The sequence below is a fragment of the Anarrhichthys ocellatus genome, unplaced genomic scaffold, assembly GCF_004355925.1.
Source record: "Anarrhichthys ocellatus isolate YVR2014 unplaced genomic scaffold, GSC_Weel_1.0 scaffold12, whole genome shotgun sequence".
In the NCBI taxonomy this organism is placed as follows: Eukaryota; Metazoa; Chordata; class Actinopteri; order Perciformes; family Anarhichadidae; genus Anarrhichthys; species Anarrhichthys ocellatus.
In genome coordinates this window covers 10,149,575-10,175,301 of record NW_022280042.1, presented here as the reverse complement: position 1 = coordinate 10,175,301, position 25,727 = coordinate 10,149,575, and the positions used below count along the sequence as shown (strand labels likewise).

Sequence of the window (25,727 nt, the reverse complement as noted above, 5' to 3'; positions counted from 1 at the left end):
ACTGCAGTAGAGTTCTTATATACTACCGGACTGTTTATTTCATTGCATGAAATATGTTTTAATATTTTTGTTGTTGTCCTTCTGTCCTTGTTTCCTTTTTCTTCTCTCCATCCTCCCATGTGTCCTACTTCCTTACTTCCTTTCCTTCTGTCCCCCTACTTCCTCCCCCATTTCATACATCATTTTATTCCAATAGTCGTCGTTATCCGTTTTTTCATCTGTCCTTACTTCCTCCTCCCATAGTGTTATTCCATTATTTATCCATAAAGTATATTTCATTCCTTCTATTGTTTTGTCCTCTTGTTGAGGAGTCATCTTTATATGTAGCAGTATTATTATTATGACTTGTGATCTACAGATTGTGTCTGTTATTCAAAGTCCACTTTCATTTGCACAACTCTCTTCTGCTGCTGTGTTTTATCTCAAGTCAGCTGACTATCAGCTCTATTTATAACCTCAGAATGCAGCTAATTCAAGTCACAGGGCCACAGTGTGTGTGTGTGTGTGTGTGTGTGTGTGTGTGAGAGAGAGATAAATGATGAACCGTGCACACCTTCAAGCTGCCTTCTCACTTTTTATTGCATCGGATGGTTTTAGTGGTTTTGTTACAATAAAAAGGTGAAAGCGTGACCAACACTGAGCGGGTTTGTATACAGCCGCACACATGTGTGCACATGAATATATGTATATAAATATATATAAATATATATATATATATATATAAAGAGTCATTAACCATTTTCCTCACGTGAAAGCATTTCCAGGCGTGTGGGAACAAACAGCTCTGTGAATAAAAAAAGGCACAAGAATAGAGAACAGCACGACATCCAACACCAGAGACAACACGATGACGAGTGTTTCATAGCTTCTCCAGGACCGCCGGGGTCGGTCACAGTCGGTCAGAGTCGGTCATAGCACCTCAGAGTGACTTCAGTCATCACACAGGTTAAAGAAAGGTGTCCTCTTCTTCCTCCTCCTCCTCGTCATTAACAGACAGTTTGTTGGTAGACAGAAATACATCTCTACCTGAGGTCATTCAGCGTCTCTGTAATACATGAAATGCTTTTTGTAATAGTGTTAAACATGTAAAAGCTGCTGCTGCACAGAAAACATTCCAGTGTGAATCCACAGCTGACGTCCTCCTGAGGGCGGCCATGTTTAGAACCCTGCCACCGTGAATGGAACGAGTCCAGCGGGTGTTTGAGGGGAATTAGAAGAATGTGAAGATCATTGGCTGATATCTGGAACATTAAAGTAAGGATGTGAGTGAGGAATGAGATACTCGTACTGTTTATTGGGTTAGGGGGAAGCAGCATGTTATAATACTAAATCATATTTAAAAGGTGCACGAGGCAACTTTGCTCTCTCTGCATGTTTCACTTGCAGAAGTCCAGCGTCTCTTGGACACGATGTCGTCTGATGGAGTGAATCTCTGCAGCAGGAGAGCAGAGTACAGAAGGTCCACGAGCACAGTTCTTTGTGTTCCATGTTTCACGGCCTCCGTGTTCAGTCAGCAGTGACGGGCAGCAGAGGCACCGCCGCCTCGCCCCTCTCGGCCTCGCCGCCATCTTTCCTCTCGTTTGTCCTGGCTTGGCAGTCAGCCAGCTTCTTCTTCTTCTTCTTCTTCTCCTCCGCTGCGTCTGAATCGACCCTCGGGAGAGGCGGGAACTCGCGGCAGTACGCCGGCGGCAGACAGGGCACCAGGTGCACCTCGCCACTTTCATTCATGAGCTGGACGCAGGTGTAGAAATCCTGAGGCAAGCGCTTTGTGGCGACGGCGTCGGGGAGACCCGGACGTCCCATCACGCTGTAGTCCGTCCCCGGCAGAGACACCACCTCCGGCCTCGACCACAGAGACGGAGCGTCCGGCGTCGGGCCGAAGGCTTGGGGAGGCGAGGAGCAGTAGGGCGACACGCTCTGCACGTACGACGGCGGGCGGTGGGTCGAGAGCCGATGGCGGGCGGCCGTCGGGTCACACGGAGCGATCAGGGCGTCCTTCTCGTGGTCCGTCGAGTCCTTCGGCGTGGAGAGGAAGACGTCTCCGGAGCTCACCTGGTCCCAAACATCCTCCGTGTAGCTCGGAGGGCTGTAGCTGTGGAAGGTACTGAAGTGATGGTTGATCTCCTCCAAGTTGCCCTTCTGAGGGGGGAGAGAGGGAGGTAAGGAGAGAGGGAGGTAAGGAGAGAGGGAGGAAGGGAGGGAGGAAGGAAGAGAGGGAGGAGACGGAGAAGTTAATTTAAAGTTTACTTCTAAAACATTGTATAAGAAAAGATGGATATAAGTGTGCATGTGCATGTGTGTAGGTGTGCGTATGAGTGTGTGTGTGTGTGCGAGTGTGTATGTGTGCATGCGAGTGTGTGAGTGTGTGTGTGTGCGTGCGTGCTACCTTCAGCAGTAGCAGGTCGATGCCGATGATCCGCGGTGTTGGAATAGGCGGCAGGAAGTAGTCTTTTATTCTGAAGGAGGAAACAGGAAGTTTTACAGGACCATTACTGTGAAGAACAGGTGTTAAAGCTGTGACTGTTCATACTGTGTCACCTCTTCCCCTGATGGACGACGCCAAACAGGATCAGCAGCAGAGCCACGACAGCGACGCCCGTCACCAGAATCAGAACCAGGAGTTTCCCCGTAGGCGGCCCTGCGGGGAGGCTCATCGGCAGCGCGCCGCTCCACTCGCTCCACAGGCCGTAGTTGTGGGACCGGCATCGGACCCGGACCACGTAGTCTCCCACCGGGAGGCCCAGCAGCTCCACCAGAGGCTCCCTCAGAGGGTGCTTCACCTGGGGGGGGAAGATAGACAGTACCAGCTCATTTAAAGAGTAAACTTCTCTCCCTCTTTCAGAGACTCAATAACAGGTCCTCCTCTCTGGTTCTGTGTATTCAGGTGTATTTTACCTTCCAGTTGTCGGGCTCGGTGACGCGGCGGTACTGCAGCTCGTACACCAGCGTGATCCACCCGTACTGCAGGTCTGAGGGCACCGGGTAGGTCCAGGTCAGCAGAGCGCTGTGACCCACCTCGTCTCCACCGGCCGCCGTCAGCTCGTAGGTCAGATTCACCGGAGCTTCGGTCTGAACTGGAGAGACGTGAGAACCGCATCAGACATGTTATACAGATGTTATACACAGCTGTACCATCAGCAGTTATTACTCATTATATGCACGTTGATATTCAAACACAAGTGATGCTCATGTTTGATTTATTTCATATATTTCTCTTTTATTCTAATCTAAATATCTGGACCCACTTGACTCACCGATGTCGGCCACGTCCAGGCAGTGCTCCTGGGAGGTGTAGTTCCGGCGGGCGGTGACGGCCGTCACGTTCATGCAGTAGATCTTCCAGATGGACGTGTGGCTGCTGTCGAAGTGGCAGCTGAAGGGGCCGGCGCTCACGTAGTCGGGACACTGGTGTCTGGGCCCTTTGCTGTGAACACGGAGGGTTCCTGTTAGCAAACGACGGCTACGCCTCCTTTTACGACTCTTTTTCTGCACATTCCAGATGTGTTTGTATATTTACACGCAGTTATACGTCCTGTAAATGTAATCTCAACACGGCACATTGTGGTACAAATCCTGAGGAAAACACAAGTTCTAATCTGTTGTTCTTTGTACTCTATTCCCGGTGGTTTTTGGGCTTTTTCTCTTCACATAATCCCAGATTTACAGTCGCAGCAGAGCGAGACAACAATCGATGGCGCTGTGTGAGTCAGAGCGCTTTCTCTGCCGGCCGGCTCGGAGCCGAGGCCGAGTTCACATCGACGTGTTAAAAGCTGCTATTAGTGAGGTGAAGCGCGACTAATCAAACCGGATTTAAACACCCTGAAGCGCTCGTCTCTCATCTGAGGAGCTCCTTCTTCTTCATGCTGCAGCAAACTATCAAACCTCCAACTTATTACACTCTGAGTCAGCAGATTCCTCTTTCAACTACTTAGAAATATATTGTAGTACTATGTGTGTACTGTGTACGTACTCTTGGGAGTAGCTGAGGGCGTAGGTGACCTGCTCTCTGTCTGTCAGGTTGTCCAGCGGTCGCCACCAGCAGCTGAAGTCCTCCATGTTGGGAGAGCGGCAGAAGTAGATGTGAGGCCTCGTCTTCACTGCAACCGCTTCTGTGAGGAGGAGGAGGAGGAGGAGGAGGAGGACAGCGACAGGTGAGTTTAATGCAGGACAGGTGAGACGGTGAGAGTGGCGTGAATTCCTCTAAACATATTTTACAGGAGAAGCTGAAAACTTTCACACAAATGAGTTTCCTCTCAGAAGGACTTTATCACCAACCAACCAAATCACACAGACTCTCTCTCTCTCACACTCTCACTCACACACACACACACACACACACACACACACACACACACACACACACACACACACACACACACACACACACACACCATCAGAGGAACATTGATCAGCGTCTGAAGCAGCAGGAAGTCAGCAGAGTTGGTCCTGCTGCAGACGAACGCTCATCAAGTGGAAGAGAGTCTGATCTCAACATTTATGAACCGAACAGACTGATTTTAAAAGATTAGAACGATTTATTTTATATCACAAATATCTCCGAGTCGTATGAAATTCATTGTTCTCGCGTCTCCAGATTCATTTCATTCCTGACTGAATCTGTAAGAACGTTTCCTCTTCATACGAGGTGGACGGACGCCGCTGCTGAGACCTTCTGTCCATCACGCAGAGACCAGCTTGAGAGCTCATAACATCTCAGCAGTAATCCAGAAGAGAATGCATGATGTGAGGGGAACAAAGGCCGGCAGTGTTTGCTGTAAGGAGCTCACAGAGCCGCGCTGCAGGCTGCTTCTAATCAACCATGTCCACTTCTCAGAAACAGAGAAAGGAAGGACGCACGCTGGGCGCCAGCAGAGCTGCACCAACTCATACCTGCAGAAAATCCCATTATTGCCCCGAGTGTGAGGGATTTGGGGGGATTTGTCTGCAACATCAGGTTTACTTTAACCCGGAGCTAAGTCGGGTTTAAAGCACCAAGGGGATTTATACAATAATAATCATTAGACTTCTGACTAATGATCCGTCACCACCAATATGTTGTCTTTATTTCTGCGTCACTTTAAGGTTCCAACGCGGAGAGTTTAAAATAGTTTCCTCCAAAGATTGATACTGGACGGGCCTGTAGGAACACGGGTCCAACGGGTCAGGGGCCACAAAGAGACACAAAGAACAGACACTAAACTACAACCACAACATGCAAAACGATCAAAGACAGATACAACCACAAAAAGATGCAAAACGACCACAAAAGGCACACAAAACATCTTTATGCTAAGCTAAGTTAGCCGGCTGCTGACTGTAGCTTCATAATCGCCGTACAGTCATGAGAATGGTATCAATGTCAAAATGTTGAACTGGTGGAACGACTGCAGGAAAGAGTGAGCTGCAGGTTAGAGGGTAGAGGGTAGAGGTCTGGGGTCTGGGTCTCATTGTGGCTGAATAAGAACCACATGAGAGTAAATACCAGCTGCACCGTCAGACCACATTCTGAAGACCAACCTCACTGAGATCCATCACAACGTGAACAGGATCAAGATGATACCACCACCAGCTGTAAAGCGCTGTGATCCACATAACATCACCTCCACACATCTGGACACAGCTGGAGACCACATGTTGAGCAGCTGATATAAAGACAACCTTTAAGAGGCTCTAACATCACACACGTGCTCTGAACCCCCATCACTGATCCTTCTGTGCAGCTTATCAACACAATGAAGAGCGGATGACATCGCCGTCAGAGCTTCACATCTGGAAGCGTTTGTGAACAAAACGGCTTCTGCAGATTTAATTTCCTGTGAGCTTCAGAAGTAATCTTTGCGTTCTTTATCTCAGACGGCATACGGTCAGAATACAGTTTTAAAACCTCTGAATCTCAAACATGTGAGTTTAAAGTCTGTTATTATGGGATACGAGGTTTGTGTTGCAGCTTTGTAGCCTGCACAGTTTAGGAAGCGAGTCACGTGGAGATTATATTATGTAATAAGTTCAGGCCCACATCACACCAACAGATGAGTTCATTCCTTGTGACGTCTGTCAAAACTGCTTTTATTGTGAAGAGCGTGAAAGACTTCCTGTGGAACCGAAGCAGAGAAATGTCAGCGAGCTGCAGATGAAGCGTGACGGATCGATACCTCGCGTCTACAGCAGCAGCAGCGTGATGTCTGCTTCAGACGTCATCATCTGTGAGACGTCTGAGTGAAGAGGTCACACTTCAGAGGAGCGATCCAGTGATCAGAGGAGTGATCATGAGTGTGTATATTATGATGAACATGGTGAGATCTCTGCAGGAATCTGCACCAAACAAAGATCTTCTCTTAAATCATTCAAAATGATTATTGTTAGCCTTCAAGGGATGTTGCTCCTCCAGCGATCTGGTAATTGCATGAAGCCATTCTGCTTAGTTTTAATTGAATTGTGCAGCTGGTTTGTATTCATTCCTATGATTATGCGTCACATAATGTCATCTTTATAAAATGTTCTCTCTCTTCAACACTTTGAATTGTCAAAGCAGACGAGACGGAGCACAGACATTCAGACAGAAGAACATCTTAGTGAACACAGGAAGTGTGCTGCAGCGACATGAGCGCTGAGCTTTGTTTCTATTCTTGTTCATTTACTGGAGAGGAGTCTGCACATCTCTGGTGATGATTCCACTCCAGTGCTCTGGCGATTGTTCAGAGGAAGACGAAGCCTCTGTTTGGATGAAGAGGAAGAAGAAACATGACTTATGTATGCTGACAAAATGAAACATTCATTTAAATGTGTGTGCAAAGGTCCCTGAGGCAGAGCGTGGATCTGGATGTAGTGAACTGAAGAGTTGGACACACTAGACCATGATGCAGCACTAACATGAGGACATGTACTGCTTCCTGTCTTCCATCCTTTCAATCACAAACATGTGGAGTTTGGTTTTGATTGAAGGCATCATGAGAGCATGATTAGAGGATCAATCAGAGGTTAATGTCTTGTAAAACTTGGCCTTAGTTTGATTTCTCACACATTCTTAGAGGCAGAGTGTGAAGTCTGGTTCCAGTAGAATATACAAGCACACAACTCACCGTGTCTTGCTCTGTAAGTGACGTCCTGGGCCACCAGTCTGCTGCCGTCCAGCGGAGGAAGCACACAGAGCAGCAGCCACAGCATCCCGCAGCTTCCCGCCGACCTGCCGACACCAAAGACACCGTTTAGAAACACGAGTTCTGGTCCCAGAGGACACGCCTCGGGGCTCTGGCAGCATGTGACCCGGAGACAACCGGAGGTTTGAGGAGGGCAGCGGTGTGACGGCCCCGCGGCAGCAGCATCACTTCCTCCAGTCATGAGACTCCCCCCTGTCTGCCATCACACCAGTCTGCATGCATTCCTGCTAAAGTACACCAGAGCACAGATTAGAAAGACTCATCTCAGTCTGTCCTCGACCAGGGACGTGTGGTCCGGTCCGCAGGTCTGAGGCTGACAGCATTCAGGTTGTGTATGCATGCATTGAACATGATACAGGGTTTATAAATAGCAGCGCAGGGAGATCTGTGGGCTCTTCAGGTTGTGCTGGAAGCTCCTTACTCTAATCAGATCAGTCCGGTGAAGCGCAGCGTCAAACCCTCCTGAGGTCAGACTGTCGTGAGTGCGTCCTCATAAAGAGTCACGAGAGAGTTCAGTGTCTCAGGAGTCCGTTTCCTCCTCCTGCTGTGAAGAGTTCCTTCATGTCTGTGTCAATCAGCCGACATCCAGAGGACACACATCACAAACATGTCCCTCTGAACCCCAAACACACCGGGGGGGTTGAAAAGCACGTTTTCTTTAAACAATCGCCCAAAACTGCCCAAAACTGCCCGTTCATCACAGCCAGGAGCTGCTAACAACCGGCCTTATCCTCAGAGTTTCATCTTTCCAACGGTCCTCGAACATATCATGTGAGACAAACGCTTCTTTCAGAAGAAGACATTTTATTCTTCATGTCTCATTATAAATGTCTCCTCTAATAAAGAGTTCACTTTAACATGATTGTCTAAAAACATTAAGTTGTGAAACTATGAAGTCATGATTGATTCATCTGAGACCAACAGTCATGTGACTACAAGGAGGAGACACTCTGAGCGTAAAGGAGGAAACGTACATTAGAGATTGTTAATGTTGCTGCTCTGAGAGCATTTAGTCCTGAGGAACAACACCTCCTCTCCTCCATCACAGGAAGTCCTCCTGAGCCTTCTGCAGCTCCAACTGGAGCAGAGAGCTGCAGGAACGTGTGAGGAACACGTAACATGAAGCATTTCAATATCCTCCTTATGTAAAGGACAACAGCCACCAGCCATGTAGTCACAGGGGAGCTTAGAGGTCCTCCAACAATCACAGAATAATCCTTGATCTAGAGGGACGGGAGGATTAAAATCAGGCCTTGTTGGATTTTACGAGACCTCAGCTGACTCTGAACACACGAGATGACCTCCATGAGACCGACGGCCCTCTCTCCAAACACACTCCTCTCAATACTGAAGCCACTTATTCCTACAGATGTAACCGACATCACAGCCCAGGCAGAGAACGCAAGCCTTCAACAGCCACACGGTGAAAGGAGCTCCTTCTGGTGCAGCGCTCCGTGGTTCTAACCCGGGCTGTGGTTCTGTGTTCATAGACGTCAATCATCGTAAAACGTGGCTCGTGAGCACAGCGATCCATAAACACGTGCATGAGTAGAGGAAGGATTCAGTCGTACCTGGACATGCGTGCGTCTCTGGGGTCCAACATTCAGGACCAGACCTGGTTCTCTGGACTCCAGAGAGACGTGGTGGACCTGAACTGTCCCAAACAAAGAGCTGGACTCCCACAGCTCACAGAGGAAGACCTGCAGCAGAACAGAAGGACCAAAGCACACCGGATCAGACTCAATGTATGTACACTTTGTTCATCGTCACGCTTCATTTATCAGCCGATTCACAACTTCCTGTCTCCTAAAGGAAGAGGTTAAAACCCCGAGCTGTCTGAGTCCTGGGACCAGGAGGAAGCCTCTCATGCTGCACATGAAGAACAGCGTTTAACCGTTTAACCTCCACAGCATCCAGCGGATTATCAGTCTTTATGGAGATGGTTTTATTGGCGTGTAAATCCTCCAGCAGCTGATTGAGTTTGCTCTCAGAGAGCTCGAGGATTTCAGGTCACGAAGCAGCTTTTTATGATCAGGTCTCAAAGTCCTCGAGCTGCGATAAAATCAACGATTAGTCACAGAACGCGATGCAACGAGCAGCAGAAGTCTGAAGGACGCTTTTACTGCTGCGTGTGTATGTGACAGTGGATGAAGCCTCCATCACACAGACGAGCTGAGCTTCCCGACAGCTGGATCCATACCAGGCTGCAGGCCGACACACGCCGGCTCACAGCAGCACGTCTGCACACATCGATGCTCCAGCTGCTCATCAGATAACCTCTGTGTTGACCCGCCTCCAGCGGACGACCTCATCATCTTCCAGCTGCAGGAGATGATTCAAGTGATCATGGAGCACTGAAGGGCTGTTTATCAGCAGACCTGTCAGGAGAACATTTAAAGATGAATCATCTTCTCTTTCACTCGTCGAACCAAAGCTCAGAAACCTTCACAAGCTTTACGGATCCTCATCTAATGTAAAATAAGAGATCCGGTGCTGTTGCCTCGTCACACCGCCGTCACCACAGGCGAAGCTTCTGACCTTCAACAACAAAGACTCCAATTAAGCCCGACACACAAACAGGGAGAGGAGGGTTCACACAGACAATTAAAGGAGGTTATGGATCGCAGTGACATTCAGGTGAATTATTCCTGCGTTCAGTCCTTTCAGAGACGAGGAAGAGACAAAGATCAATCATCATTTAATGGACAAAATGATTCATAAACCAACAGAGGAAACAGAAAGTGTCATTGGTTGGCATCAGAAACACAGATCTGAACAGACAGCAGCAGTCGAGTCACAAGCACCCAGTGACGCCAGCCGAGGTTTGTGTTCAGCGTTATATAATCCAGCATGTCACTAATTAACAGACAGACAGACATCCTGTCAGGGACGTGCTGATACACAGAAACACACAGATATATGTACATATATGTGTGTGTGTGTGTATGTAGACGCCGTTTGTGTTCGTTCCGTCACCAAAACCACTTCCTCTACTTTTAGGAATAGTTCGTTCCGGGCCGAGCGAGACGTTCCTGTGCAGCATTCACAGCAAGTTTGAGCGAAATATTGTGTTTTAGCCCAAAATCACGACGGACAAGTCTCAGGTCTCAAGTCAAGTCCAAGTACGTAGAGTCATCTTCTCATAGACGTCTATACAACCAGAGGAGTCGCCCCCTGGTGGACAGTAGAGAGGACGCAGCTTTGACACTGAAGGAGAGTTCAGAAGGTAAGACGGGTTAGAAACGTCTCCGTGCGGTGGACCAGCAGTTAACAGTGAAGACCGTTGGTGCTCTCGGTCTTGTGTTTGACCTTTCACACCCGGTTAACCGAATTATCTTTGCCTGCACTGAGCAAAACAAGACATCCGAGTCTTTCCTGTGAGCTGCTCGGATGATGACCGTGTGATGTCAAAGGTCACGGGACACACGATGAGCCGCGCAGCATTACATCATTACGTTTAAACTGATTTTCCGCTCTGGTGACAGGAAGTACACACACGCCAACTGAGTTAAACATCGAACAGGAAATCCCCTGCAGCTTCACCCGGCCATGAATTATGATTTCATACTTTCATGAATAGGATTAAGAAGTTATGAAAGTGACGTAGAGGCCTTTGTAAGATCAAGTCCACACAGACGTGTCTGCTTGGACTGAACCTGAGAGTTTGCTCTGCACATGAAGCGTCTTCTCCTTCTCGTTGGTCTTTGTCCTCCGTAGGCGTGGTCGTGTCTAAACGTCTCTCTCGCTTATCTCTTCTAACACATGTGGACCACTGAGGACGAGGAGGTTCTGGATGGAGACCGGTCCGCTTCACCTCTAGTTCTAACGCTGGCTCTGTCTTTGGGACCATCTCCACAATAAGTGCAGAAATGAAACTCCTCGTTAGCTCGTGTCCGTCAGATCAAACATCACGACAGGTGAGACGTCGTCGCTCTAAAGAGGGAATCATTCAATGCACATCTGGAATCTGAGAAAAGTGGAGTTTCTGCCTGGAAACATGCAGAACATCTGGTTTAAGACCAGCGGTGTGATTTAATATGAAGATGCATTAAAGTGAAACAGTTTCTTGGTGCTTCTCCTTGAGATGAAGCTCTTTCTCTCGTTTGACTTGTGAAGATCAGAGAAGTAAACTAGTACAGTGAAGCAGGAACATGTTTAATAGATCATATGTATCTTCAGCATCAAACAAGTGCAGCTTTAATCATCACGTGATATTTAAATAACAGACTTTGTGAAGTTAAAACATAACTAATAATCTACTATTTATTCACCAGGTGAGTCTGAACTAAACAGCTCTCAGAGCAGATGAAACATTTAGTTCTGGTCTCTCCGGTTATTTATCCGTTTAAACCAAATGATTTAGTGAATAAAAAGCTTTCATGACGTCGTTAATTAACCGACAGGTCGTTAATTGAGGAGCCATTCTTCTCGACACCTGTGCACGAGCGTTAGCGTCAACGTGACTCTCTTACCTTTTAACGTCAACAAGTCGCGTGGAGATCCGTCTGAAGAGAAAGTCCTCGAGCATGGACCGGGACCGGGACCGGCCGATGCAGCCGGTATAGTCCGGGTGAAGTGCCTGTTGGAGTGCTGTCAGCGGAGTGTTGCGTTCACTGACGTCGCTGTATATTTCTACCCCCCCCCTCCCTCCCTCTCTCCCTCCCTCTGTGAGGAGATTGTAGTCCACATGGTCTGACGTCACCAACCAGCTGGAGCTCCGGGAGGAGGAGGAGGAGGAAAAGGAAAAGGAGGAGGAGGAGGAGGAGGAGGAAGAGGAAGAGGAGGAGGAGGAGGAGGAAAAGGAAAAGGAGGAAGAGGAGGAAGAGGAGGAGGAAGAGGAGGAAAAGGAGGAAGAGGAGGAAGAGGAGGAGGAGGAGGAGGAAAAGGAAAAGGAGGAGGAGGAGGAGGAGGAGGACGAAGAGGAAGAGGAGGAGGAGGAAGAGGAAAAGGAGGAGGAGGAGGAAGAGGAAGAGGAGGAGGAAGAGGAAGAGGAGGAGGAGGAGGAAGAGGAGGAGGAGGAAGAGGAAGAGGAAGAGGAGGAGGAGGAGGAGGAGGAGGAGGAAAAGGAGGAGGAGGAGGGCCATAACTGCGAGAACATAAAGATATATATATATATATGAAATGTAAACATTAACACTAAAGGTCATTTTTCAACTTACTAAAATCAACTTATGACTTTTTAAAATACGAATGATTGACAGTAAGTTAATGTTTCAACTTTATGAGACATACGTTAAGACACTGTCTCTTTAAGGACAATAAACAGACAGTAAGAGACATTAAGTCTTATTAAGAATTATGGGAAACTACATTGAACATGTAGTTCGTGAGTCAATACTATAAGAAGCTCAACGTCATCATTACATCACATATGCAATTTAGGAGATGCTGCTTTTTTAAACACCAAGTCAAAGTTATGGGGAAATAAGAAACAAGTTGTGTTTCCTGTTGCTCCTTCACAATAAAAGCCCCACAGTGAGTCACAGTGACTGCTCAGTCGTGTTGTGTTGGTACGTTGTGTGACGGAGGATGAGGACATGCACACGTCTCTCTGCAGCCTCAGAGACAATCATCAGAAGAAGTGTGAGTCCTGGTGGTGAACCGGCTCCACTCCAACACATTTAACCTGATCCCTCCCCAGATTAGGAGGGAATCAGCAGCCTGGGCTTAACCTCCACCCTCAGCTCCATCATCTACAGCAGGCTGCAACGCTTCAGCGTGTTCCCGTGTTACATCAGGTCCTGCTGACGTGTTCTGTTACATCCACAGGAATATGGACACAACTCTGACTTCTGGAGGAACTTCACCTGTAAAATGATCAGCAGGATATGAACAGTTCAACCATTAAAGCACTGCAGAAGAAGAAGAAGAAGAGCCTGGATGAGAGTGATAGAAGAAGAGGAAGATGTTTATTTCTGAGGCTATAAAGCTGTGACTAACATGTAGTAATAATAATGTGTGTATGTGTGCAGTGTTGTACTCATTCTGTCACATCTCATGTCTGTCATCAAACTCTGAATTATGTATTTTTATTCACTCGCTTCCATCTGTCTGCTCGTTCGTTACCACACACACACACACACACACACACACACACACACACACACACATAAAGGGAAGGACTCAGAGCGGTTCTATAGCACTGAGCTGATGAAACACTGGTGATGAGAGTGAAGGCAGCCGAGGACTTGAGCTGCATGTGATTGATGGTCTGATTGCCGGCAGGTGCGGAGATGAGCCCAGGTGCTGTGATGGAAGCCACGCCCACACACACACACACACACACACAGAGAGAGAGAGAACAGAGGAAAAGGGCTGGAGTCACAGCAGAGCCTCAACACCTCTGTGTGCTCTGCTGCAGCAGGAACACATTCACTTTAATCAGCTCCCCCACACACACACACACACACACACACCAGAGGACTGGCTCAAAGGCAGCCGGGCAGCAGGTAGGCCTACACGGTATGTAATCCCTGACGTTAAGTCCCTCTGCAGAGATCTGAGTGACAATAATCCAGAGTGAACGTTGTGTTTAAAGCGTCAGCGCAGAAGTAATACTTTTATTCTTTATCAGACTCTTTGAAAAGATGGTTTTATAAGATGTTTAAACAGAGAGACTGATGCTTTTATCCAGAAGATGAAGCTTCTACTTCAGGGACCCACAGCTGGTTTTAGTTGAACACAGGATCCCTCTCGGTAGATTTAATCTGGGATTAGTTCAGGTTTGAGGTGTGTAAGCCTCCAAAGTACTCATTGCATTTACTGAACCATCAAGGACCAGGTCAAGAGCCTGTGGAACCGTAAGAACCCTTTCTATCACCTCTCCTGGAATCCCTTCGCTCCTCTAAAACCACCCAGAGACACATGCACACCGAGTAATCCTCTACACTCCAGCCCCCTAAAGGACTCCTTGAATCATCAACTACCTCTAGACCTGCTCCAGACCTCTGGACCCACCCAGGACCCCCTGGATCTCCTGTTATTACCAGCAGGCTTTGCTCATGAAGGAAACGAGACGCTGGGAGCTTTTATTTTGTTAAATGTTCATCTGGGTTCAGCTGCAGTCGAGCTTGAAACAGGAAGCATGTGGCAATCGATCTTCTGCTTTACTTCACGCTTTAGAAATCTGCCACTTCCTCTGATTGGAACCCAGCATGTCACCACCAGGTTCCTCCTCAACGGTCCCCTGCAGGCCTCCACCAGGCCTCCACCAGGCCTCCACCAGGCCTCCACCAGGCCGACCCGTTAACAGGTGTTAGATCTACAGTCAGCGTGTCGGCATCGAAACACACTTTAAGGACCAAGAGTCCTTGTTGTTTGACTCTTTCAGGGTGGAGCTGCTCTTAATGACTTTACTGCTGTGAGGCTGTGAGGAGTCTTATCTCAGGCTGCAGTCATACATCATCGTTATTTATTCCACTGATTGTAGTTCTTACTAATCTGCAGAGAACGCTCAGATATCAGATGAGTTTTCTTCCTTATGATTCAGCAGAAGTGAGATTACGAATAAAAGCTGCAGGAGTCAGTGGAGAGAAACCCAACGGCTGGCTCACTTCCTCATTCGCTCCTAACAGAGGTTATAAAATGAGCCCTCTTCACTCGCCTCCTTCACTGTTTCCTGCTTCCTTCTCTCCCGTCACAGTGACACACAGAAGCTCTCTTCACCATGGGCAACTTCGCTGCCAACGAGGGTCTCTCCATCTTCGTCATTGTGAGTATTATTATTATTATTATTATTACTATTATTACTGTTTCTCATGAGCTTCATGTTCTACATTCATCGGTCAAATACAATCTGCAGCATCTCAGTGACGACGGCCGGATGTTGACCCTCGATATCAGTTAAAGTACCAAACGTTTGTTCATTAAACATCATAATTCATAATCTTATTCTTTGAATTAAATCTTTAATATTGTATTTTATTAAAAACATGTTCGGGCCTCAGATTATTGGATCATTTAAAAAATGACTCAAACAATGCAAACTGTACTTCAGCTTCTCTAAAACACAGAACACGAGCTCTCTGTGTTCTAACAACTTGATATCACACTGAAGCGTTTGGAGTGATGCGTGTAAACTTACTTCATTATAATCCCTCTGATGTTTCTAATGACTGATTTGATTTAGTAACGTGTGTGTGTGTGTGTGTGTGTTGCAGCTGGTGTGGCTCGGCATCAATGCCTTCCTGTTCGTGGATTTCTACATGGCCTTCCTGGTGGACAAGTGGTTCTACACCAGAGTCCTGCTCGGGGTGAGTCCACGTCTTAGAGCAGCATGCCTCGAATCAAAAGCAGCTCATCACAGTCTAGTTCTTCTATTTCTAACCTCTCGAAAGTCGTATGAAAAGATGCATTTTAAAGAAACAGGACCCGACCCTTTTCACTTCCTCAGCCTGCAGCCGGAGGAACGCCCGACACTCTTCTTCTCTTGTATCATTACATGCAGCTGAACTCGGCACCAGGACATTCACCTGCTCTGCTTCCAGCAGCGTGTTTGGCTTTGTGTCTGTTTTATGAAGAGCTGCACACAGAAGTGATCTGAGCAGCTTGAATCAAGGAGCTGTGTTCAGATAGCTGCATACATGTCTGCATGAGAGAATATCCACTGAACTGCTGCTCGTGGAGAGTCAGATCTTCTCCTCGTAGGTTTAGTCCCACCGGGTTCTTCAGACATAAAGCTTGAAGGTGCTGTTATGAAACAGAGGAACAGAACAGTGGATCCTACCACATGTTATCACAGCGTTACATGCGTTTGTGCCGTCCAGCAGGGTTGAAAGAGTTCCAGCAGGTGATTAATTTATGATCTTCCCGTTAACAAAGTGGCACAGCATGAAACCCTCCCCACACACACACACTAATCACACCTTATCTCCAGCCACACCTGACCCTCCAGGTAATGAGGGCAGCCGGGTCAACTGCACAGCTGCATCCAAGAGAGAGAAGTGAAACAAGCTGCTGCACTACAAAGTAATCAGATTACTCTTCTCCCCCCCCCCCCAGCAAGCTCTGTCCTGGGCCAGAGCGCCGGCTGCCTGCCTCAACTTCAACTGTATGCTCATCCTGCTGCCGGTCTGCAGAAACCTGCTCTCCTTCCTGCGCGGCACCATCCAGGTAAACACACCACCACTCATAATACCCCGATGCATTATGGGGGATCCGGTCAGTAGTCTTTATAACAGCAGGACTTGTTTGTGTTCAGTGCTGCAGCCGCACGGCCGCTCGACAACTCGATCGAAACATCACGTTTCACAAGCTGCTGGCTTACATGATCGCCTTCCACACAGGTACGTGTGTGTGTGTGTGTGTGTGTGTGTGTGTGTGTGTGTGAGATTCAGAGGGAGGTGTGAGACGCAAAACATGATGTCAAATATGTTAACTCATGGGTTTTTAATTCACAATCTAGTTGAAAGTAACTAATATCAAATATGCATGAAATGCAACCATTAAACATCCATAGCTGCACATCTGCTAGTGCTTCTGATCCATCGTCTGTGGCTCTGCAGCTCATGTGGGACTCTTTGTCGTCCTCCTGCAGCCGTGCACATCATCGCACACTTGTTTAACTTTGAGTACTTCATGGACGCCCAGCTGAACCGTAACAGCAGCCACCTGCCCTTCATCCTGTCTGAGATCGGCAGCGGAGACAACGCGTCCTTCCTGAACCCCATCAGGACCAACGAGACGGTGAGAACGCATGGAGCTGGAGGCTGCTCGTGTTGCTCAAATCTGTGAAATCCCTTCGTCCTTATTGCTACATGTGGTGAAAGAAATGAGTCTTACTTCATCTGATGAGCTTCCTCTTTTGAGAAAGTTCCTCTTTTTCAAAGACAGTATTTAGCTTCAGGAGGAGAAACACAAAGAAAGAAGACGTGCAGCTCCTCGTGAGAAATGATATTTTAAATGACTGAGGCCAGAAACATGCTCAAAGATCAATAATTCAACTTTTTCAACTGCTTTCAGTATTGCAAGTTGACTCTTTCCTTTGTAATGAAGTTGACAAACCTCCAGAGCAGGAGCTCACGGTGTGAGAGGAACAATGACAGCACACATGTTGGCCCATGAGGGAAGTTAGCCAACAGACATCACCCCGTGACAATCAGCTGTGTGTGTGTGTGTGTGTGTGTCCGTGTCCGTCCATGCAGAACCCTACCTTCGTCATGTTCACCACCATCGCCGGAGTGACGGGCGTGGCCATCACACTGGCCCTCATCCTCATCATCACCTCCTCCATGGAGGTGATCCGCAGGTCCTACTTCGAGGTCTTTTGGTACACGCACCACCTCTTCGTCGTCTTCTTCATCGGACTGGTGTTCCACGGCTTCGGGTGAGAAGTGCACACGCGTTCTTAGAGTCTACCAGCTTCAGCTTGTGTTAATATTAACCCTTCGTATCGTCTGTGCAGGCGGATCGTACGAGGACAGACGGTCGCCAGCCTGGACACGAACCAGCCCAAGGAGTGTGCCGACCAGTTTGAAGACTGGGGCACTAACGGGTCCAACTGTGCCACACCGGTGTTTGCTGGAAACCCTCCGATTGTGAGTTTTAGAAGACGGCAGGGTGTTCATGGGAAACAGCACCCAGCTGCTGCTGTACGTACATTAATGCACCAATGTGTACCTTTTCTCCAGACGTGGAAGTGGGTGGTGGGTCCCATGTTCCTCTACCTGTGCGAGAGGCTCGTCCGCGTCTATCGATCCCACCAGAAAGTGGTCATCACCAAGGTGTGTCTGAGATACAACACAGGCATGAAGTATTCATCTGAACTAGTCAATAATAAGTGATGGTGACTCTCGTGACCCCCTCAGGTGGTGATGCACCCCTCCAAGACTCTGGAGCTGCAGATGAAGAGGAAAGGCTTCCACATGGAGGTGGGTCAGTACGTCTTCATCCAGTGTCCGTCCGTCTCCAGGCTGGAGTGGCACCCCTTCACCCTGACCTCCGCCCCCGAGGAGGACTACTTCAGCGCCCACATCCGCATCGTGGGGGACTGGACCCAGGCGCTGTACGAGGGCTGCGTGGGAGACAAAACCGAGCCTCAGGAGGCCTGGAAGCTGCCAAAGTACGACAAAACACTGTGCCTTCAAAGTGCTCGTGATTACGTTTGATTGCATCCTTAAAAAGCTGCCGACGGGGGTCACGGTTACGGCCCTGGAGGTTCATTGTGTGTGTGTGTGTGTGTGTGTGTGTGTGTGTGTGTGTGATGTAGAGAAACCATCATCAATACCAAGTGGCTTCCTCTTCTTCTTCTCAGACCACACAATGAGAGAAGCAGGTCTCTGATGTGTGTAGAACACTCTGACCGGACTCATTGGACAGCCATCAGGTCTCAGAACCCTCCACAGAGTAACAGCATGATAAACATCTGATGATGTCATAGAGTAATAATACTTAGTGGGGTTATGATTGCAGGACCTTTTACGTCATTTTAACAGAAATTGAGTCATGTTTGCTGCTTTCATTTGAACCTGAGATCAATCGCGTGTATCTGCAGAGAAACAGAGGAAGTAGTCCCTTTATGAAGTGTTCCTCTCTCAGGCTGGCCATCGACGGGCCCTTTGGAACCGCCAGCGAGGACGTGTTCCGCTACGAGGTGGTGATGCTGGTCGGAGCCGGAATCGGCGTGACTCCTTTCGCCTCCATCCTCAAGTCCGTGTGGTACAAACGCATCCAGAACAACCAGGACGTCTTCACCAAGAAGGTGAGGGAGCTCCTCACACGGTCTTCAGTCAGGAGAAGTGTGTGTATATGTGTGTGTGTGTGTATACGTGTGTATATATATATACACTGTGTGTGTGTGTGTGTGTGCCGTCCTCCCAGATCTACTTCTACTGGCTGTGCCCGGAGACGGAGGCCTTCGAGTGGTTTGCAGACCTGCTTCAGTCTCTGGAGGGTCAGATGGCGGAGAAAGGTGTGACGGACTTCCTCAGCTACAACATCTACCTCACCCGCTGGAAGGACACCGAGGTACCACACACACACACACACACACACACGTGGTCGGTAACACGACGCCGGGGTTCAGACTTTAAGTGGTGTGTTGTCCTTCGTCAGGCGGCTCACTTCCGGGTTCACCACGAGGCGGAGAACGATCCAATCACAGGGCTCAAGCAGAAGACGCTTTATGGGAAACCCAACTGGGACAACGAGTTCACCAACATCGCTTCAAAGCACCCGGGGTGAGTCACGTTATCACACACACACTGTGTACACACCAATAGTTCTACCACAACTCCTGCTACTTGTACTATAACTACTGCCACTACATTTTTTTTTTTTTCTTGAATTCCTGACTTTTCTTCTTGTTTTTTTGAAAAGTGCATGTACTACTAGTATTACTTCCAGTGCTGCTCTTCAGAAGTATAACTCTGTGTTTTCGTGTCTTCAGGACTAAAGTTGGGGTTTTCCTGTGCGGTCCTCCTCAGCTCGGGAAGTCTCTGGAGAAACAGAGTCTGTCTCACTCGGAGGGAGACGTCAAGTTCATCTTCAACAAAGAGAACTTCTGAGAGGGACACACACACACACACACACACACACACACACACACACACACAGAGAGGAAACTTCCCAAGTACTGAGACTAACCCTTGAGTATCCACGTCATGTTTTTATACTACGGTATGTGTTTTCAATGTATTAGTATGCCAGCGTAGTAACTGTGCGCTGGCAGCTCGTCTCTTTGCTTCTCACCACGGACGTTTTGCAAAGATGCCGTTGTTGCTCTAAAATGGAGGAAACATCTCTGCGGTGTTCTCCACCTTCTCTTGTTCTCCTTTTTGTGTTCCATCAACAAGTGAAAGTTTCAGAAGTCCTCTTCCTCTTTTCATGTCGCTCAGAGGTAGACGAGGTCACGTATAAATATCTGAGATGCAGAAATACTACACTGTAATAAACTGCTACATGGCCCTTGAGCAAGGCAACGCTTCTCCTGCAACGCTAAAAACAGGAAGTGAAGCAGCTCATCGGTGCGTCCTGCTTTCATGTTTAGCAGCTTTTCTGTTCTAGTCCGTTCCTTTATAGAATACTGTCGATGAAGTTTTTATACATGTGTTTCTGTGTGGAAGCCTTCTGTTTCACTGTGTGATACATATATGAATGTTTATTTAAGTGTAGAAAGCATGCCATGCTCTGAGTATCTGTCTTCTCATCACGTCTGAGTGAATCTTTTATCGGACAATAAACTTGAACTTTCAGGGGTTTTGTGGCCATTTTTCAGCTCAGAGATTGTGTAGCTGCTCACTCGAGCAAAAGTATTTGAAAGTCCCAGCAGGACAAACCTTCAGTAACCCTTTGAATACTTGAGTATTTACTCGGAGTTTACTTCGTACTTTACTTCAGTAAAGGATCTGAATATTTCATAAAGAAGTCTGAGAACGTCAAATGGAAATCATAAGTTTACATATTTTCAGGTTTCTTTTGGAGATTCAAACAAACATTTTCTGATTATAAAAGATTTCCAGAGAACTTCTGTTTGAAGTGACGACAGTGAACGTCATTCTGCAGAATGACCCACTTCTCTCCTCACATTGATTATATATTAATGCATTCATCGCGTTCATGTTGCAGCTGGAGCACATTAACTTCATGCTGCTGGGTGCTTTATTCTGTAATATCAAAGTACAATAGTTTCCTCTGATATGTAGTATAAGTAGAAACAGGGAAGTAATCAAGTACCTTGACACTGTACAATAAGAAGTGCATCTGAACACGACGATAGAACTCATAAAACACAGTAAAAATATGTTCAACTGTACAGTGCAATAAGAAAGCAGCTGTATTTTGTTCAAATGTTCAAACCTTTATTGATTTAAGAGAAATGAACACAATGAATCTGTTTATTCTCCTGCAGCTCAGAGTACAAAACCCTTGTTCACATGATACACGTAACAAACATCAGAAACCACAGGACAACAGCTGCTGCGTGCTGTCAGCGAGTGATAAATAAAGAGCACTGCAGTGACAAGAGATCAATACATTACTATGAGTGCATCTGAAGAGAACAGTTTCTCTCAGGCGTACACAGCTGTATGGCACTTTGTGGCCCCCTGCTGGTCACAGGAACACACTGCTGGAGGGCGTGTGTGAGTGCGTCCTATGCCACCGCCACAGCAAACACACTGACCACACAGTACATGGTGCGGTTCTCCCATCTCACCGTGCTGCTTCCTGCACACAACAGGTGGAGGAGGTTTAGAGAGAACTGAATGAAACGCACGTAGCTCTGTGTTATCATGCTGGACGCTCTGCTTACCGTCCATGGCCGTGTCCCAGTAGCAGGAGTTGGCTGTGTGGAGGCCGGCTCCCGTCTTCTGCATCACAGCACACGTCACTGAACACAGACGCAAACACGAGAAGAACTTTATGTCTGTTTGTATTCTAATTTGAACACTTGACCTGGATGCACTCACACCTACAACTTGTTCTCCTCCCTCCTAAAAAGGTATAATATGTAAAATACGTATTCAAAGTTCTTTATCCCCTTCATGTGTCAGCGTTGTGTTCGTCTGCCAGAAGCTGAGCTAATGGACATTTGTTCTTTATTCAGTGTTTTAAAACCTCCTGAACCATGAACACTGAATGAAGCCCAACAACTGCTATGAAGACAACAACTCAATGTAAGTAAAGTAAATCTGCACCAACTCTCCTGAAACCACAGTGGCAGCACACACACACACACACACACACACACACCGATGTACTTGTACGCTTTCCCCTGTTTCACCAGCTGTGTGAGGCAGCGCTCCACGATGCCGGCGGTCCATTTGTTCACCAGACTCTGGCTGTAGTCGTCAGCACCCACGACGCCCTCGATACACTGAGACATTCATGAGACAACAGATGAGTGTTTACGGTCATGTGGAAGTCACCGGGTGCTGCCCCCCCCCCACCACCCCGAGATCAAGAGAGCTCCAGAACAATAGATTGAATTTATAATAAGGTTGTAACTAATTATAAGGACAGTAGAGACACACGTGGGTTGTATAGATGAAACAGTCCTGAAGTGTGTAAAATAATCATTTAAACTTGTTAAAGGGATGACGTTACCTCTTTGACGATGTTATCAGCTTCTTCAGAGTTGAATGAGCTCTGAAGAAGGAGAAATAATGTAGATTATAATACAAACATCGTTTATTTATTCTCATAAGAAAACGACTACTATTCAACCACCAATATAATGCAGTGATTCCAGGTACTTCTACCTCAAATGAATGCATTATGTTGTCTTTTCATGACATTTTATATTTTTATTCTACCACATTTATCTGATAGTGTCGCATTAACTACGCATTAATACAGAAATAGCATAATAACAGTCACAATGTCACTTTTAACATCTTGCTAACTACCAGGCACAAGTAACTAGCTAACTCTGGATATATAACATACAAACTATACAACTATATCATGATTTTTACACCAAAAAGCAGCGTTAGCATCAAAAATCATCAATAGGAGTGGTTAGCTAGCAGCTAGCCCGCTAGCAGCTAGCTCCTTTCTAGCGTGATATATTATAAAATACGTAACGTTAGATTCCGGGACTAACCTCGCTGCCATTGTTATATTCCTCCATTCCTGTCGTCTATCACCGGTCCAAAAAGGCCGCCGTGTTTCTTTGTTTTCAGGGAAAAGTAGAAGAAAAAGCGACTTTTCTTGAAGGAAAATAAGGAGCTTCCGGTGAGCTGTCAACAACGGACTAAAATAAAGAGCGACGAAGAAGAAACGCCGGTGACTTGATTGCTGATAGGCTGACACCTGCTGGTAGCAACGCGTAACTGCGTTTTAACGTTCAGCTCTATTACGTTAATTCACTCGATTATTTGATTTAGAAATCCACAAAAATGTGAAATAGACACGTACAAATTAATACGACACAATATGTTGTACTACTACCTCAAAATGTACTGTTTTAGACTCACGTGAGACTTGAAATGTGGCTGTTAGTTTCGTGCTTCCGTCTTCTTCTTCTCCTCCTTCTTCTTCGTCTTCTACTTCTGCTTCTCTTTCAGAATGAACGTTATTTAAAAATGATTACATGACAGTGGCAAAAGTTACAAATTTACTCACTGTACTTAAATACAATTTTGAGGTACTTGTACCTGATTTGAGTATTTCAATTTTCTGCCACGTTATGGCCTTCGTCTACAGTATATATAGTTATTAAATACATATGTTTGATATTATGCAGTACTATATATATATATTCTCTAGTTCCAGGTTAAGTTCTGTGCTTCTCTCAGGCCTAAATAAATAGTAAAAATATAAAATAAAAACAAAAAGACTTGTGTTCAGCTTTATATCAAAAGTTTTTACTGAAACAGCAAAAATACAATTATAGAAAAAGTCAGTTTAAATGATTATCATGTCATAATATAAAACTGATCACATCTAAAGTGCAAATGTGCTCAAGGACCATATGTCACAATAAATATTATTTACATCCTCACAGTTTAACACACACACACACACACACACACACACACACACACACACACACACACACAGGAAATATGTGCCACACAATAGAAACTACAAACTTTAAAGTTAAAAGCGCCCCGCAGCAGCATGGTGGACTGGTGGACTGGTGGACTGGAGGAGGAGGCTCAGCTGTAGGTCACTTGTGAACAGATAGTGGTTGATTTAAAAAATATACATTTCCCTTTAAATAGTCATTTAAACTCTGACCCATTTTCACACTTTGGTCTGGCTTTTCAAAATAAGAGCTTGGCTGCTGGGCTCACAGCAGGGTGCAGGCTCCAGAGCGAGGGCCCCTGGCCCCAGAGACGGACGATCTCTGCTGTGCTCCGCCTCTGTTGGTCTCTGGCTCGACGCTCCCAGCAGCACCAGCGTCTCCGCTGATGGGGCCCTCCGCTCTGACGGGGCCCTCCGCTGGGGTCTGGTCCCGGTGGTTGCTCTGCTTGGCCCTGGTGAAGGACAGCCGTCTGAAGAGAGAGAGCTGAGAGGATTTTAACACGCTGTGCTCTCTGACTTCGCCTCGTGTACTTTAAATGTTTCGTCCGGTACCTTCTTGCTGGAGCCTGATTGGCTCCTGGAGCTGCCGTCCATCGTCCCATTGGCCGGTTTGGAGCCATCGTCCGTCTCTGGCTGCTCGGTGACTTCAGCTGCTGTTGATTTCAGACATTAGTGAGATTTAAATCTTGTATAATATGTGTAAAAGTATTTAGTTTGACAACACAACCTTTCTGCTCTCCGTCAGGTTTGGATTCTTCTTTCAGCTCTTCAGGTTTCTGGAAAGATCAGGAGTTTTATTTTGGCATCAACAGGAAGTGTGAATGAATGAACGTCAGACTTTTAATGGACTCACGGCGCTCTGAGTCTCCTCCGGCAGCTTCTCTGTCAACTCGTCCAAACTCTGCTCGGCTGACGTGTCGATATCTTCTTCTTCTTCAACATTGTCCTCCTCCTCCTCCTCCTCCTCATCATCCTCTTCTTCTTCACCTTTGCTCCACGTCTGAGTGAATCCTTCAGTCACATCCTGAGGAAAAGTGTGAATCAAAGTCAAATCAGTATATTCCAACTCCACATAAGATCTTTGGGTTCATTTGAACTTTAAGACTAAAGAGTAAAATAAAAGGAAAGGAGGTTTTAAATAAAGAGGAAGGAAGGAAGGAAAGGAAAGTCCAGGTAAAACTGGGATGTTTGGTACTTCATGAGCTAAGGTGACAACCAGCACCGGGTTCCTCCAGACTACAGCAGTGCATGATGGGAAGGGATTATAAACACAAAGAGTAGAAGAAGAAAAGAAGCCCCACCTGATCCCGACACATCTCCAGACGTCAACACTCTGTTCTCTGGTTCCAGCTTGTTTTCTCCGTTTTATATTTTTGAGTTTTGGACATTTGAAGACGTGGTGTTTCAGATATTTCATCAATTAAACAAACTGAGAAAATATATAAAAATGAGCTCTTGAGATGTAGTTTAAAAACAGACAAAAACTAAATGAATACAATAAAACATATTTATTTATTACAAACACATAAATGAATAAAAAGATAAAAATAAAAAGTAAAGATGTGAATATTATAAATAAAGCAGCTTGTTGTTTATGTCTTAAAGCTTCTTTAATTATAGAATTAATAAAACACTCAACATGTTTAAGCTGCCATGAAAACAAGTAAACAAAATGTGTGAGTTAAAATAAAGGAATAAGAGCATGAAGGCACCGTGATGAGTTCAGGGACCTGGTTTGTATCTTTGTATATTTCTACTTGATGAGTGTGTTCTTTGGATATAAGTACTTGATCGTGTGTTGTGTTATTTCAGGTGGAGGTACTGCGGCAGAACGTCGCCCCAGAACTCCTCCGACTCGTCTGCTGCCTGACCTTTGACCCCTGACCTCCGTTTACTTCCAGATTTAACACTTTTGACCTCAGAAGACTTTTTCTTTTTCACAACCTCCTCCTCCTCATCGTTATCAGCCTCTTCATCCTCTTCCTCACTGTTTTGATTTTCCTCCTCTGCTTCTTCTTCTTCCTCACTCTCTTTTTCCTCTTTCTTTGCTTCTTCTTCTTCTTCCTCACTCTCTTTTTCCTCTTCTTCCTCGGCTTCTTCTTC

The 25,727-nt window shown here is 46.6% G+C and overlaps 4 protein-coding genes across 8 annotated transcripts in view; 1 reads left to right on the top strand and 3 right to left on the bottom strand.

Annotated features, from left to right (window-relative positions):
- Nucleotides 1–568: 568 nt before the first annotated feature.
- On the bottom strand, nucleotides 569–11,799 carry crfa4 (cytokine receptor family, class I receptor 4). The gene is made up of 8 exons (XM_031851623.1): nucleotides 11,630–11,799; nucleotides 7,080–7,183; nucleotides 3,971–4,109; nucleotides 3,255–3,424; nucleotides 2,896–3,074; nucleotides 2,539–2,780; nucleotides 2,387–2,456; nucleotides 569–2,139 (listed from the first exon to the last, which is right to left on the bottom strand). Exons 1-8 carry the CDS (start codon nucleotides 11,683–11,685, stop codon nucleotides 1,507–1,509), a joined length of 1,593 nt encoding a protein of 530 aa, XP_031707483.1. The 5' UTR covers nucleotides 11,686–11,799; the 3' UTR covers nucleotides 569–1,506.
- Nucleotides 4,133–20,352, top strand: cybb (cytochrome b-245, beta polypeptide (chronic granulomatous disease)). Of its 4 annotated transcripts, none has more exons than XM_031851621.1 (14): nucleotides 4,133–4,151; nucleotides 14,800–14,868; nucleotides 15,317–15,409; nucleotides 16,158–16,268; nucleotides 16,357–16,441; nucleotides 16,693–16,841; nucleotides 17,300–17,481; nucleotides 17,560–17,692; nucleotides 17,786–17,878; nucleotides 17,963–18,216; nucleotides 18,693–18,855; nucleotides 18,975–19,121; nucleotides 19,209–19,333; nucleotides 19,543–20,352. In XM_031851621.1, the coding sequence occupies exons 2-14, from the start codon at nucleotides 14,824–14,826 to the stop codon at nucleotides 19,658–19,660; spliced, it is 1,698 nt and encodes a 565-aa protein (XP_031707481.1). In that variant the 5' UTR covers nucleotides 4,133–4,151; nucleotides 14,800–14,823; the 3' UTR covers nucleotides 19,661–20,352. The 4 variants fall into 4 exon arrangements, with proteins under 4 accessions (XP_031707481.1, XP_031707482.1, XP_031707480.1 ...); XM_031851622.1 differs by lacking the exon at nucleotides 4,133–4,151 and adding an exon at nucleotides 13,501–13,606; XM_031851620.1 differs by lacking the exon at nucleotides 4,133–4,151 and adding an exon at nucleotides 13,502–13,619.
- A 579-nt stretch (nucleotides 20,353–20,931) lies between these two features.
- LOC116385891 (dynein light chain Tctex-type 3-like) lies at nucleotides 20,932–22,927 on the bottom strand. Its single transcript, XM_031851628.1, has 5 exons — nucleotides 22,699–22,927; nucleotides 22,200–22,241; nucleotides 21,846–21,969; nucleotides 21,406–21,483; nucleotides 20,932–21,320 (listed from the first exon to the last, which is right to left on the bottom strand). The coding sequence occupies exons 1-5, from the start codon at nucleotides 22,723–22,725 to the stop codon at nucleotides 21,247–21,249; spliced, it is 345 nt and encodes a 114-aa protein (XP_031707488.1). The 5' UTR covers nucleotides 22,726–22,927; the 3' UTR covers nucleotides 20,932–21,246.
- Nucleotides 22,928–25,172: 2,245 nt separating this feature from the next.
- Nucleotides 25,173–25,727, bottom strand: part of rpgrb (retinitis pigmentosa GTPase regulator b) — a 7,618-nt gene continuing 7,063 nt past the window's right edge. For both annotated transcript variants that reach the window (XM_031851618.1, XM_031851617.1), the window contains one exon: nucleotides 25,173–25,727. This exon is cut by the window's right edge and continues 1,515 nt beyond it. In XM_031851618.1, coding sequence (XP_031707478.1) covers nucleotides 25,428–25,727 — 300 coding nt within the window. In that variant the 3' untranslated portion in view covers nucleotides 25,173–25,427.